Source organism: Theropithecus gelada, chromosome 11 (assembly GCF_003255815.1).
Source record: "Theropithecus gelada isolate Dixy chromosome 11, Tgel_1.0, whole genome shotgun sequence".
Taxonomy (NCBI): Eukaryota; Metazoa; Chordata; class Mammalia; order Primates; family Cercopithecidae; genus Theropithecus; species Theropithecus gelada.
This window is the reverse complement of record NC_037679.1, coordinates 91114686-91130183: the sequence shown is the minus strand read 5'-3', so window position 1 is coordinate 91130183 and position 15498 is coordinate 91114686. Positions and strand designations below refer to the sequence as shown.

Below are 15498 nucleotides of genomic sequence, written 5' to 3'. Positions count from 1 at the left end.
GAGAATCACTTGAACCTGGGAGGCAGAGGTTGCAGTGAGCTCAGATCGTGCCACTGAACTTCAGCCTAGGTGACAAGAGTGAGACGCTATCTCAAGAAAAATTTTTAAAAAAACAAAACAAAACAAAAAAACGAAAACAAAAACCCAAGCAGAAGGGCTCCACAGGGGAGCCGATGCCTGGAGTCCTGAGTCCCCACACAGCTAGGCGTTGGCACATGAGAAGCACATTGCATAGGGGCTGAGAAATGAGTGGAGACCGAAAAATGGAGACAAGCATCAGGAGAGCTCCTGCGAGCCTGGCTCTGGAGAGCAGCGGTGGGAAGGAAAAGAGGCCAGGGAAGGACTTACATGCACAAGGGCTGGGGCACAGCACGTGCTTCAAAAACAATGGCTGAGAAGATGGATGATTCCGGAGAAGGGATGGGACTTAAAGCCCACATGGACGGGCTGATAACAGAAAGGCAACTCGCCCTGGCTAACAGGAACCAGGAGAGGCCAGCACAAGTGCAGGGTGGTCTGGGCAGGTAGGGAGTCTGGTCTGGCAGCTCTGGAGCTCACGGTACAGAAATACGGGCGCTGCCCTCACGGCAGCGGGTGTGGCACGGTCCCTGCAAGAGGGAGAAGCTGACCAGGACAGGACGCTCCTGGACCACCCGAGGATCCTGTCGAGCACCAGACAGCGCCCCAAACACTTGATTACCAGGTGCTCTAGGGGGGCAAGGCGTGCGCACACCTAATGCACTATAGCTTGATTTCACAGTCTCGGAAAGAAAGAGGAAAACGTGCATGAGAAGTCCGAGTGCCCTCCTGCCATTCCGCCCAGGGAGCAGATGCCACACAGCCAGCCTGAGCCCAGCAGAAGAAGACATGCTTTCCCCCTACAGGTCCCAGGGCCGCCAGCCTCTCACACCTCAGAGGACACTGCAACCCTGACGGCAAACAACCATGCTGCGTGGGCACAACCCCAGAAGGGCAACGGGTCAGACTCCCTGAGGCGGTCCCTGTACGCAGGGCGTGGTCAATTGTTGCGTGGGCACAACCCCAGAAGGGCAACGGGTCAGACTCCCTGAGACGGTCCCTGTACGCAGGGCGTGGTCAACGTGACCTCCCTGACACGCTGGCGCCCAAACCCTGCATACGTTGTGAGTCCTCTCCACTCAAACGACAACTAGTGTGTTACCAAAGCTGGCACAGGCTGATTTCAGTATTCTACTGAAAAATCTGACACCAGAGCTTCAGCAACGTGGCAAAGCGTTTTCTGTCCACGCGTACAAAGTTTCTACAATGCCCGGAGAGTCTCGCCACTAACAGTGTGGAGTGAGGTGCTGCTCCGCTGCCCTTCCTCTTGGAGAAAGGACGGTTGTACTGTGTCATTTGTGAAGGACTGAGAAATTCCACAGTCATCATGCACACTTACCTTCCCTCCTGAAATCTTCACTCACCAGGTTTAAGCTGCATTCATAGTCACCCTCCTCTCAAGGGTGCCCAGGCGCCACGTGCACATGCACAGAATGCTGGCAAGCCCCTGAGTGCACGCCCTCCGGCTGCAGAGCAGAGGATGAGGCACAGAGAGGGAGACCCAGGACGGGGGGTGGGGGGTGTGCGTGTGTGGCTAACATGGGCTCACCCCTAATCTCCGCAAACCACAGTCTGCTGTGCCCATGGCCATGGAGTGCACTCACACGATCGCCTGGCATCTGCTCCCGCCACAGCACCTCACCAGGGTCCCCATGTCGTCTCCCCACAAGGAGGGGAGCACATGAGCACGTGGCTGGTGGAGGAGTGGGGTCGCTGATCCAGGTGTGTCTGACTGTGGCCTGTGAGGGACACTGAGGTGGCATGGGGTAGGGGGTAACCCTGCAGCACTGCCTCATGGCCACACCCCCAGCAGAGACTGAGTTGTGATGACTAAGCACAGATAAATTTCAAATCCTCCAAAACTTGATTTCCAGGGTTTTTTGTGTTTCTTTCATCTAAACTCAGAAAACTGGAAAGCCAGACAGACCAAAACCATGCACATCTGACGACCTCAGAGGATCAAAGGGGGGCCCCACACTGTGTCAACTCCAGGGGCACAGCTTCCGGCACCAGCACGTCCCTGCAGAGGCACAGCAGCCAGCCATCACATGGTGTGCGCTGAATGGCACATTCCACCCCATGCAACACCCCGCTCACTGCGCCGCAGACAGCAGCGTGCCACCTCCTGTGGGCCACAGCCGACCCAAGTTCTGGGGCCTCCAGGCTGGCTGTGGGAAGGCGAGCTGCTCAATCATTGTCTCTCCCAGATGAATGGTAACTAAAATTCACAGAATTCTCTGGGCAACACAGAGAGCAGCACCAGGACACCACCCTACACATGGGCAGCTACACAGGAGTGGGGCTTCTGAGACAGGAAGTACAGCAGGGCCAGCATGAGCCTGGAAACACCTGAGGCCGCAGAGTCTGCTGCCCCCAAGAGGGCACCTCGGCCTCCAGCTCCAGACACCCAATCCTTACGGAAAGGAGCTTTCTGCTGAGGCCACAGAAAGGGCCTCTGTCCCTCACAGGCAGGGACAGCGAAGGGGGCACATGCCCAGAGTCCACACTCACCCGGGTTGTAGGATAACATCCTCGTATAAGGCTTTTTGTCGGTTAGAAAGGCGACACTTCAAAACATGCTCATATTTCTTTGTCAGTTGCTTTTCCACATCTCTCTTAGTTCTCCTCAAAATAAATGGCTGTGTCACCTAAAAATAAAAAACTGTTTACTGTTTTGTTTCCAAAAATGCTGCTGTAACACGTTTACAATGAGGCATACATGTTTAATCACTGAGCTGAAATGGCAGAGCCCAACCTACCCTGTGTAACCTTATGACCACCTTATGGTAGTAATCCTGGCTCTCTTCACTGGGGGCCCTCAGAGGGGAGCTCAGGTAGGGTCTGGAGATCCCTGGGACCAGGAAGTGCACCATGGTCCAGAGCTCCAGGAAGGTGTTGTGCAGCGGCGAGTCGATCAGAAGCAGGCGTTGTTGGCTGCAAACAGGACAAGAGACAACACTGGAATTCTCCAGCCACGGGGCTGGATGCAGCAGCGTCTTCTCAGACAATGTGTGAGAAAAGGGACAGTTATTTGACACTGTGAATGTCAACGTGCACATGACTGAAAAGGGGAGCTGCACTGACCCAGCTCTGGGGCTTTCTGGCCCACGTGCTGGGATGAAGATGAAAAGCAATTCTCTAGCTCAAAGGCCATTTTTTGTGTCTGCAATTACGCAGATTTCTTCAAGAGAACCTTTTACATCAACAGCAAAGAACACTCAATGACAAGCACGGAACACACAGACCTCTGCAGGGTGAAAACCGCTTCCCAGTGCCTCTCAGTCATGCCTTTCACACGCTGCATCTCATCAATGACCAGACACTTCCAGCGCACTCGTGTGAAGGCGGTGAAGCCCCGGAAGAACTGTGTGTAGGACGTGATGCAGACGTGGAAGCTGTTGGGTTCGGCCCACTCCTGCAGCACAGACAGGATAGCTCAGTGCCTTCGCACTCCACTGTCTTCCAAAACCACCTTGAGGACACACGCTTCCCAAAGCTCTCCACCCAGTGACTCCGTTCCCACCTATAATTCTATTCGCTTTTTTAAATAACTTGCTATTACCGCACAGAAAATGGCTGCGTTTATGTTTTTATCTCTTCCTCTAGGGGTCTAAAGCAGTTTCGTTGACAAATTAAGAAGCTATTCTGCAGGCGCTGACAATTACCATTTGGAAAATACTGAGATTATAGCAGAGGATCCTGAAGCAGGGCGAGCTCTTCTAGTATCTAATCAAAACAAGGGGAAGTGTGCTCAGAAAAATAAGAGATGTCAACATCTGTATTGCAACTGACTGCATTATACGCTTTCTAAAAACAAACTAAAAGCCAGACACAGAACTATGGCTTGAATGTGTTCCCTCCAAAATTCATGCTGAAACCTAACGCCCATGGTAGTGGTATTGGAAGTGGACACTTCCCTGCTCTCAAGGATGAGCTTGTGCAGTAGGAAAGGGCTGGAGGGAACCAGCCTGGAGCCTTTTGCCCTTCCATCCCTTCCGCCAGGTACCCTCCAAAACATGCAGCAGCAAGGCCCTATCTGGGAGGCGGAAACCTGGCCCTCACCAGACACTAAATCTGCTGGCATCTGGATCTTGGACTTCACAGCCTCCAGAACTGTGAGAAATAAATGTCTATACTTACAAATTACCCAGTCTGTGATATTTTGTAATAACATCAAAAACAGACTTAAAACAGTAAAAAAGAAAATACTACTGAAAGCTCACTTTTTCTGTAAACACTACTCAACACAATGTCGTCTAATGGTCCAAAACGTTTTACTCAATGGAAAGCTGTGATGAATCTACCTTTAGTGACCTAGTACTAGAAACTATAGGGCAGAGAAAATTTTTTTTTTTTTTTTTTTTTTTTTGAGACGGAGTGTCGCTCTGTCGCCCGGGCTGGAGTGCAGTGGCCGGATCTCAGCTCACTGCAAGCTCCGCCTCCCGGGTTTACGCCATTCTCCTGCCTCAGCCTCCCGAGTAGCTGGGACTACAGGCGCCTGCCACCTCGCCCGGCTAAGTTTTTGTATTTTTAGTAGAGACGGGGTTTCACTGTGTTAGCCAGAATGGTCTCGATCTCTTGACCTCGTGATCCACCCGTCTTGGCCTCCCAAAGTGCTGGGATTACAGGCTTGAGCCACCGCGCCTGGCCAAAAATTTTTAATAAGTTAAAATTTGTTCCAGAAACGTCATCTATTAGGCACGTTGTGCAAATGTTTCTATGGGTTTTAAATTCAGATCTGGGGGCACCCAGCTTCTCTTCTGTGCCTGTGGAAGTCAGCAGGGCCTCCAGGGAAAAGTGCCGCACTGCCCCAGAGAAGACCATTTCCGGAGGAAACTGCCCCACTTTCTGGGCAATGACACTGAGCTCTGTGCACACCTGGGCCTGCGAGGGTGTGGCCCTTCTCGCAGGGAACGGCCAGGCTGAGGCGGTACTGTCTATGCTTTCGAGGGGAACAACATAAAGGTTTGTTAACTCATGAATGAGTGATTTTTAATAATTACATTAGTAAGCATGTCTTCACATTTTTTAATGTGTCTTTTATAAAAATTAAGATGGCTTTCTGTTTAGCTTTATTTTATGTTTAAAAAAAAATACCTGTCTCTTTGCTTTGAGTTCTCTGTGACTGCCAATATATGAGAGGATTTTGAGCCCGGGACACCAACGTTTCAATTCAAGCTCCCACTTGAGTATATTACAACTTCTCACAACAACAAGATGGGGGCCCCAATTACCTACAAAGGAAAAAACAGAATTTTCCACGTCAAAGTATCTGTCATGTCCAGGCACTTAGCACTGTGTCTGACCAGAGACGCTTCCTCAGTATGCAGTATGAGTACGTGTGACATGAACCACCACACGACTGAGGCAGACTTGGGGGGAACAAGTGCATTCGTCTGGAGCCAGCACACCGCCCAGAAGCTGCTCCTTGGCCCCCAGGGTGCTGCTGCACAAGCAGCAAGCCTGGCTCAGAGGAGACCTCGGTAGACACACACTGAATGAGCAGTCCCAAGAACACGCTGGTGTCATTCAAACCGCTCTCGAGCTCCTCCAAGAGTCCGGAGGAATGAGCAACACTTAGAAAGTAGACTCACAGACGGAGAGCCCCAGACCCTGCTCAGGTCCTTCCCACAAGCCAGGCGACCATGCAGCAGGCGTCTAAATTGTGTTTTGTCAGCCAAGGGCTTGTGCCCATCACTGCTTCCCAAGCTTTAGTGAGGGCACATCCAAACCATCCTAAAATAACATTGTTTCAAATTTCCTTCTTCAGAAAACTATGATTTTTTTTTTAAGATGGAGTTTTGCTCTTGTCACCCAGGCTGGAGTCCAACGGCACAATCTCGGCTCACTGCAACCTCTGCCTCCCAGGTTCAAGTGATTCTCCTACCTCAGACTCCTATGTAACTGGGATTAGAAGCGCACGCCACCATGCCCAGCTAATTTTCGTATTTTTAGTAGAGATGGGTTGTCACCATGTTGGCCAGGCTGGTCTCAAACTCCTGACCTCAGGTGACCCGTCTGCCTTGCCCTCCCAAAGTGCTGGGATTAGAGGCAAGAGCCACTGAGCCTGGCGAGAAAACTAAGGTTTTTAAAGATTATTAGAGGAATACATATGAATTTCAACTTCTGTGCTATAAATGAAACACAAACCAAGTTACAAGACAGACTTAGTAGACTTTAAACAAGTATTTACAACACATCCATCTACAGCCATTACTGCTAATATGCAAAGCATTCCTGCTGATCCTGGAAAAGAACCACCCAATAGAAAAATAAACAAAGGATATGAACAGAAGTGTCACAAAGAAAAAAATATAACAGGACAATAAACTCTTCAAAAGACACAACCAGCTGGGTGCGGAGGCTCACACCTGTAATCACAGCACTTTCGGAGGCTGAGGCAGGCAGATCACAAGGTCAGGAATTCAAGACCAGCCTGACCAATATGGTGAAACCCCGTCTCTACTAAAATACAAAAATTAGCTGCGCATGGTGGCGTGCGCCTGTAATCTCAGATACTCAGGAGGCTGAGGCAGGAGAATCACTTGAACCTGGAAGGCGGAGGTTGCAGTGAGCTGAGATCATGCCACTGCAACTCATCCAGCCTGGGCAACAGAGCAAAACTCCACCTCAAAAAAAAAAAAAAAAACAAACAAACAAAAAAAACACACAATCCAAGGAGTAAGTAAACACAAATCAAATCCAGATGGTATTTTAACCCCCAGTAAAAAACAAGATTTTAAAAAAAAAGAAGAAGAAAAGAAAAGCTGGCTAGGCACAGTGGCTCACAGCTGTAATCTCTGTAATCCCAGCACTTTGGGAAGCCAAGACAGGAGGATCTTTTGAGGCCAGGAGTTCGAGACCAGCCTGGGTAACATAGTAAGACCTCATCTCTCCAAAAAAAAAAAAAAAAAAAAAATTAGCCAGGCATGGTGGCATACACCTGTATTCCCAGCTACTTGGGAAGCTGAGGCAGGAGGATCGATCACTTGAGCCCAGGAGGCTGAGGTTGCAGTGAGCCAGGATCACACCACTGCTCTCCAGCCTGCGCAGACACCTGTACCAGCACCTGCACTGATGCAGACCACACACTAAGGCAAAGCCACATCAGCTCCAGTGCTTGCTAGGCCTCTATCGTGGTTGACTCCAATCTTTCTATACTCATCCCCCACCGTCCCCTCATACCCTCTTGCCCTCACACTGGCCTCGGTGGTGTTCCTGGATGTCAGCTGCATTTGTAGCCCCCACCCCCAGTGCCCCATCTCCCTGCCACCTTGCCCCAGCTGGCCAGGATCCTGTCACTATGCTGGGTCATCAGTCCATTTCAAGGTTCATCTGTACCAGTGTGGGGTTCCTGAAAGCAGGGCTGCACCCTCAGGACCTAGAAAAGTGCCTGGGGTCTGTGACAGCCATCACATTAAGGAGCAGATGAATGAACGCTGAATGATTCACTCATCTGTTCAACTGACAAAATACAATCCCCTAGTTTTAGAAGCACAGGCTACTTTCAGGCTGGGCATGATGGCTCATGCCTGTAATCCCACCACTTTGGGCAGCCAAGGCAGGCAGACTGCTTGAGCCCAGGACTTCAAGACCAACCTGGCAACATGGCAAAACCCTATCTCTATCAAGAATACAAAAATTAGCCAGTTTTTTGTTCAGTCACAGTGATCTTCCTCCTTAGGAGGCTCAGGTGGGAGGATGACTTGCGTCTGGGAAGTCAGGGCTGCAGTGAGCCCTGATCATGCCACTGCAATCCAGCCTAGGCAACAGTGCCTTAAAAAAAAAAAAAAAAAAAGAGCCAGGCACGGTGGCTCAAGCCTGTAATCCCAGCACTCTGGGAGGCTGAGGTTGGTGGATCACTTGAGCTCAGGAGTTCCAGACCAGCCTGGGCAACATGATGAAACCCTGTCTCTACCAAAAATTAAAAAAAAAAATTAGCCGGGCATGGTGGCAAGTGCTTGTAGTCCCAGCTACTTGGGAGGCTGAGGCAGGAGAATCACTTGAACCGAGGAGGCGGAGGTTGCAGTGAGCCGAGATCGCGCCATTACACCCCAGCCTGGGCAATGAGAGTGAAACTCCATCTCAAAAAAAAACAAAAAACAAAACCCTCTCCGGAGCTGAAGGGACCCTCAGCCCTGCCTCTCTCTCCTTAAACTACTTGGACTGAGACCCCCACTGCAAGCCCACTGTGCTCCATTTCTTTTCACACAGCCTTCAGCCAGAGCACCCATGGGGTCATCACTTCCCTAAGCTGCCCCTCCTAATTTAAACACGTCCAACTTTTTTTTTTTTGAGACAGAGTCTCGCTCTGTCGCCCGGGCTGGAGTGCAGTGGCCGGATCTCAGCTCACTGCAAGCTCCGCCTCCCGGGTTCACGTCATTCTCCTGCCTCAGCCTCCCGAGTAGCTGGGACTACAGGCGCCCGCCACCTCGCCCGGCTAGTTTTTTGTATTTTTAGTAGAGACGGGGTTCCACCGTGTTAGCCAGGATGGTCTCGATCTCCTGACCTCATGATCCGCCCCCCTCGGCCTCCCAAAGTGCTGGGATTACAGGCTTGAGCCACCGCGCCCAGCCCATCTTTACTTTCAAAGCTCAAATATGAAGATGAGGCCACGTCCCCTCTTCTCTGCAGGAACAGCAAAGCCTGCTTTAAGTCTGGAACATACAGTGGGAACCACATTCCAAGATGTTTACTGAACATTTCTCTTACAAGAGCAAGAACAGTGAAACCTTGTCCTGTGTTAGAGACACAAGTCACACTTTCTTCTGCAGCTAGGCACAGAGCAGGAGACTAAGGTGGGCACCTGACCTAAAAGCCAAGATAGGAAGGGCAGTGAACAGGGAGCTGACTCTAAAGACTGGAAAGGAGGCCAGAGGGCCTACACAACCTGTGTGCCAGTCAGAAGTGTCAAGAGGGTGAAGAACCAGGTGGGGCTGCCATGCAGAGGCTGAGCCCCCACAGGGTACCCAGGCCCGTTCCCTAAGGAACCCGAGCGGTGGATCAGAAACGCTGCCCCACTGACAGGTGAAATCCAGCAAGAGGAGCAAGAGGGACAAGAGAAGGCGTGCACATAGTAACACGAAAAGGATACAGTGAGCCAGGATGCGTGCCACAAACCACCCCACACAGTTGAGAGCCCTACAGCGGGGTTCGTGCCAGTCTAGAAGCAGCAAGGGAAGTGGACCACCTGCTCTGCTGCCCACACACTGCACGGTGACCTGACCCCTGGAGTCACAAGGTTCAGTTACAGCCTGATGAGTCTCTGCATTGTATTAGATTTTCACTAATAGTTACTGGATGTTAACTGTGAACTAGTTTTTTATTCATTCATACAATGAATACTTCTGAGCCTCAATTTGCTCAGGTCAAAGGACAGAAGCAAAGAAGTAGATAAGATGGCCAAGTCCCCACACTCCCATCAAACACACTGGCCTATGGGTAAGTCTTAGCAAATAGGTATTGTTCAAAAAACTAGCAAACTCTTACCTTCGTTACAAGCTAGGTGGGCAAAAAAAGCAATGATCTGCACTGTTTTACCCAGTCCAGCTTCATCTGCCAATATGCCATTGAGATTCTTCCTGTAGAGCTTGGCCAGCCAGTCCAGGCCAATCTTCTGATAATCTCTGAGAGCCCCGTACAACAGAGGCGGAGCATTAAACTTGACCTGCAGCGATGAACAGATCGAAGAGTGGCTGCTGGTCAAAACAATCACCAAACTTTTTCTAAAAACTGAAACCAAAGTCACACTATAAACCGATTAGAAAGCCACAAAAATGATCTACAGAAAACAGGAAGAGGAAGAAGTGCTTCTTTTGGAGACCAAGTCTCGCTATGTCACCCAAGCTGGTCTTCAACACCTGAACATCTGGGCTGAAGCAATCCTCCTGCCTCAGCCTCCTGAGTAGCTGGGACTACAGGCACATGAAGAATTGCTTTTTCTGACAACTCTGTAGTTGGGATAGAGCCCTTCACTGGGAAGAGGAAAAGCTTTTCTCATGGCTAAGCTATGTGCTCTGTCTCTCAAAGGCCCATCCCACACTTGAAAAGCTCAGCGCCTCACCGAGGTTGTGACCCGAGCACTGCCCTTGGGCAGGATGGCTTCAGCCACCGCAGTGACGTCCGCAATGTCCTTGGCATTTGGCTTCCCGACATTCATCCTCTCGGCAGCTTTGAACTGATCCATGATGAAAAGTGAGTCAATGAGAACCAAGTCCTTGCGACTCTCCCTGTCGCCTGGACAGTCATCCGCATCTGTAACGACAATAAAACAGAGAAGTGGGGGCTGCTGAGAGGCCTTTATAAATCTGAACCTTTTTTTAAAACAGGAAAAAGTTTATAGAATCCAACTACTTCAAATACAGAATTAGGCAATAACTTTTTACCTGGAATCCAAAATATCTAACAATGCTATCTGGATAAATGGGAGAGAACTCTTATGAAACTATCAAACCAAGGACCACTCCGGAAAGCCCTCCAAGAGTATAATTTGCCCCAAATAGTCTGGCATTTTGGAAAATGTCTCCATAGCAATCAGGAGCTGGTATCACAGAGAGATACATGTAGGTGTTTCAAGGTTTAGGGATCTCCCCTCTATCACCAAGAAATAAAAAAGGAGAATGCTTTCCCAAATGTGGGAAACTGGGAGGAGACCAAACCCACCACTCCTTCCTCTGGTCCTGCTAGCAGTGTGGGGTCGGGAAAGGCCTGAGCTTCCCAGGGCTCCTGTGGGCCCCTCCCCAACTTGTATGCAGGAGTCTAACTGACCCAAGAACTGTATGCGGGAGTCTAACCGTCCCAAGAACTGTATGCGGGGGGCTAACTGTCCCAAGAACTGTATGCGGGGGGCTAACTGTCCCAAGAACTGTATGCGGGAGTCTAACTGTCCCGAGAACTGGAATGAGAGCAGGAAAGGCAGACCTTTTCTGGTATGCTCTGTGCATCTGTTTAGAAAGTCTAATAAGTAAAATAAACTACTCAAAACTGATGTGTTAAACAAACACAGCACAGCCTGAATAAACATGCTATCTAGGTCCATAAAACAATGATGTTTATAAATCTAGAGAAAAATATTTTACACCCTTCACAACATGATCAAGTGTCCCAATAGCTGTGCCAGGTTAATAAAAGCACAGAATGTAACAAAATTCTATTCAACATAAAGATACTTATTAAATATTTCTAATTTTTTATTTTATCAAACTAAAAGAAATTTTCTAAATCTTATTTGAAGTCTTTGTCTGTAAGTATTCCGGCTTCTGCTTTTAACCCTGAATTCTTCCAAAGGCTGGTAGCGCACCTTCCTCTCCACTTGTGTCCTCCCCATCAGGCTTTGGCCGGGGCCACTGAGAACTCGGCAGGAAGGCGCCTTCGTACAGCTTCATCAGGTCCAGGAGGGGCAGCTCAGCTGCAGAGGGTTGAGGGCACAAGGGCTGTTACTTTAGAACAACTGTCATTTGAATTGGGAAGGAGCAGCGGCCAGGAAAACCACAGTAAGAAGGGCAAGGGGCTTCCTCTCACATGTATTCCTTTTTCCGGCTTTAGATCACTCCTTGGAAAAAAATTACAATGTCTAAAAGCACACTTGTTTCTTCTAAAAACTAAAATGGTTGCCCATTACTGATAAAAGGTGTAAACTATTTTGTTGGAGCGTGCAAGGGGAATCATGAGAAATTACTCAGTAGGCGCAACACACGTTTGGGTCATGACATACCAGAGACCCAGACTTCACCACAACACAGTACAGCCAGGGAACAGCACTGAACTTGCACCCCTGAAATTTATGCAAATTAAAAAATGTATAAAATATTTTCTCTATAAAGACGAGAATCTTTGAAAGAAACTCAACTGTATTCACAAAAGATTTAAAATACCTGAAATAATCTAAATGAACAGTAACAGTATAGACAAATAAATAAAAATGTAAAAAATGAACACCACTGATAGGAAATAACTGATGAAGATGATATATAACAATATAAAACATCAAAGTAAAAAATAAAAAGCAAAAATGTTAAAAAGTATGATAAAACATAGTTAGGCTTTTTTAAAAAAACACTCACCCTAATTGCTTAAAAAAAATACCACACATTAAATCCCCAATCACAATGGGCAAAGGATATGAAGCTGTTACATACACAAAAGTATAAAGGGCAATGAAATACTTTTTAATTGATCATCCCTGGAAATCAGTGCACAATTTGTTTAGTATAGAATTATCAACCACCTGAAAATCATAACACTGAGAAACTGTTATGAATTAGGTACTCTCACTTGCTGCTGATAATGGCGTAAACTGGCTGGATTTTTCTGGAAATCAACACGGAAAGCTGAAGGGCTTTGGAATCCAATGCCCTCAACCCCATCGTTTCCCCCTTTAGTGAGTCTATCCAGAGGAATGAGAAATGTAAACCCAGATTTCTGTTCAAAGAATGTTCACACAGTGGTAGATCTAACAGGGGAAAACACTTTAGTTGGGCTGTGTACTCGTGATATGTGAGCTTCTCTGCATCTATATTTTATGTCAAATAAAGACTGTTGAGTCAAAAAAACAAATGCCATGGACAAGTCCCCTACAAGGACCACGTTAAAGGCACTGCCCATTTGGGACTAGCAAAACACCCTTTGAATTCATTTGCTCAGGATGTTAAACATTCGCCACACTGGCTTGATGGACATAGACGTAATGGAGCCCAGTGAAAGTATTAAGTGTTGGCTGTGGAATCCAGGTGGTGTGTCCATGGTGTTCCTAACAAGGTTCTTCACCTTTCCTGTCTGTCTGATGCTTCCAGAGCAAAATGCTGGGCTGCACCACTACAGCATATGACGCTATATATAAGTAGGAAAAACAAGACAAACAACTGGAAACTTCCAATAACAAGAGAATTCTGTAAGGTGTCTCAGAACAAACAATACACAGAAATCAGCCTCCACATAGATAAATGAGTTAGAAAATGCAATAGAAGAAAAAAAAACCCATTTAGACAGAAAATTAAATACAGTTGTCCCTCAGAATCCTTGAGGAGTTGGTTCCAAGGACCCTCTCGGATACCACAATCCAAGGATGCTCAAGTCCCTTATATACAGTAATGTATATTTGCACGTAACCTATACACATCCTCTCATATATTTTAAATCATCTCTAGGTTACTTATAATACCTAACACAATGTGAATGCTATGTAAATAGTTGTTACACTATTTTTTTTGTATCTTTTTTGTAATTGTTGTGCTGTTATTTTGGCTTATTTGGTTTGGGGATTTTTCTGGTTGGCTGTTTGGTTTGTTTTTGTTTGTTTGTTTTTTTAGAAATGGGGTCTTACTATGTTGCCCAGGCTGAACTTGAACTCCTGGGCTCAAGTGATCATCCTGCCTCAGTCTCCCAAGTAGCCAGGATTACAGGTGTGAGCGACCACACCAGCTGTATTATTATTTTTTACTGTTTTGCTTTGTTTTGTTTTTGGTAAATATTTTCTATCTGTAGTTGATCAAATTCATGGATCTGAAACCATGGATATGAAGAGCTAAATATACTTAGAATTAAACTTTCAAAAATGTACCACATCTCTGTGAAGAAAGCTCTCACAAGCTCCTGAAGACCATGAAAGAAGCCTTGACCTGACGAGAGGCTCTGTTCATGGATTCAGCTCGACACCATGAAGACAACGGGATGCCCGAGAACCCACCTCCTGCAGTTTACTCCTGGCCTCTCCCACACTGACCTGGCCTGACCGATGTGACCACCATCTGGGAGAATGACAGCACGTGACTCCAAGACTCAGTTATAAGAGATACTACAGTGTCTATCCTGCTCCCACACGGACACTTGCCCTGAGACACCAGCCCCAGGTCAGGAGGACACTAAACTTGCCCTCAGCATGCAACAGAGCCCATCAGCTGGCAGAATGAACCAGCCCGGAATGGCATCCTCCAGCCTGCCACATCAAGCCTTCTGAAAACCATCTTCACAGGAGACCTACGCCACAACCACCCAGCAAGGCTGCTCCCAAACTCTGCCCCAGAGAGAGTATACAGTATACAGCGCTGATTTAACAGGTAATCTAGTAAGTCAAGAACGCACACCACGATCAGATAGCCATCGCAACAAGAACACAGAAAGCTAACAGAGAAGAGGAAATGAAGTAACTAAATACTTGACTGATGCTTTAACCAGAAAGAGATGACTAAAGAACAGGTGAGAAAACACAAAATAAATTTTTAAATTATGATAGATCTAGGCCCAATTATTAATAGAACAGGCTTAAATTTAATACAAATGTACTAAACACTCCAATTTAGAGACACAGGGATGTTAGAATAAACTGGAGGGCAGAGAAGACCAACTACAAGCTGTTTACAAGAGACATGCTTTATAAAAGAACACAGATTAGAAGTTAACAGAAACTCCCTCTAGAGGAAACTCCCTCAGTGTCAGGCCTAAAATAACTGCCACAATAAACTTCCAATAAATTGTCAAAAATCACAAAGTACACTAGGAAACAATGTACCATCAGCAGAAACCAGGATTCATAAACGACAGCAGAATCAGACCTGCAAAAACGTCACCCATGCAATTATCAGGCACAGATTATAAAATTTTATACCTGAAGAAATAAAAGAGAAGACTGAAAGTGTGAATACACAGCAAGAGATAATTTTAAAATTTCATGTAGGTTTTCTTAAAAACCATTGGGAATGTCTTAAAACAAACTGGTAACTGGAATTTAACACTTAATCAATGGGTTAACGAAAGACTAGGAAGAGCTTAAAAGAGAACTCATCAAATAGAAAACAGATGTGATAACATTATCTAGAACCAAGTAAAAATGAGGTAACAGGATAACAATCCTAAATCTATATATGCACATACTAACATAGCCTCAAAATACATACAATGAAAACTTGACAGAAACTTAAGGAGAAACAGGTACTCATTATCATAATGGAAAATTTTAACATACTTCTCTTAGTAATTGATAGAGCAAGAAGACAAAAATCAGTTAAGGATAAGACGAATCGGATAATGCAATCAACAAGTTCTACCTGGTGGACTCAGAGAGAAAAGGGTACCATAACCTGATGAATTCATGTTGTTTTAAAGCATGTATGGAATGTTTATAAACTGGTCCATTCAAAACCCACCTCAACAAAATCCAGATCAGTAAGAATCCCATAAATCCACTGTCTGATCAAAATGCAATTAATGTAGAATAATAGTAAAAATATATATTGAAAACCCTGTATTATTTGGAAATTAAGAAACATCCTTCTAAATAACTCACAAGTCAATAAAAAATATATATATATAGGGGAAATCAGAAAATATTTAAAACTGAATAATAAGCATGATATTCAGCTAAAGCAGTATTACAGAAAAATTCAGACCCTTAAATGTTTATATTAATGAGCTAATGAAAATTAG

At 46.6% G+C, this 15498-nt stretch overlaps 1 protein-coding gene across 2 annotated transcripts in view; it reads right to left on the bottom strand.

The window, feature by feature from the left end:
• Positions 1 to 15498, bottom strand: part of EP400 (E1A binding protein p400) — a 135045-nt gene that overhangs the window by 64468 nt on the left and 55079 nt on the right. For both annotated transcript variants that reach the window (XM_025401544.1, XM_025401545.1), the window contains 7 exons: positions 11378 to 11485; positions 10142 to 10332; positions 9568 to 9745; positions 5176 to 5312; positions 3324 to 3493; positions 2838 to 3012; positions 2590 to 2726 (listed from right to left, as the gene is read on the bottom strand). In XM_025401544.1, coding sequence (XP_025257329.1) covers positions 2590 to 2726; positions 2838 to 3012; positions 3324 to 3493; positions 5176 to 5312; positions 9568 to 9745; positions 10142 to 10332; positions 11378 to 11485 — 1096 coding nt within the window. The remainder of the gene's footprint in view (positions 1 to 2589; positions 2727 to 2837; positions 3013 to 3323; positions 3494 to 5175; positions 5313 to 9567; positions 9746 to 10141; positions 10333 to 11377; positions 11486 to 15498) is intronic.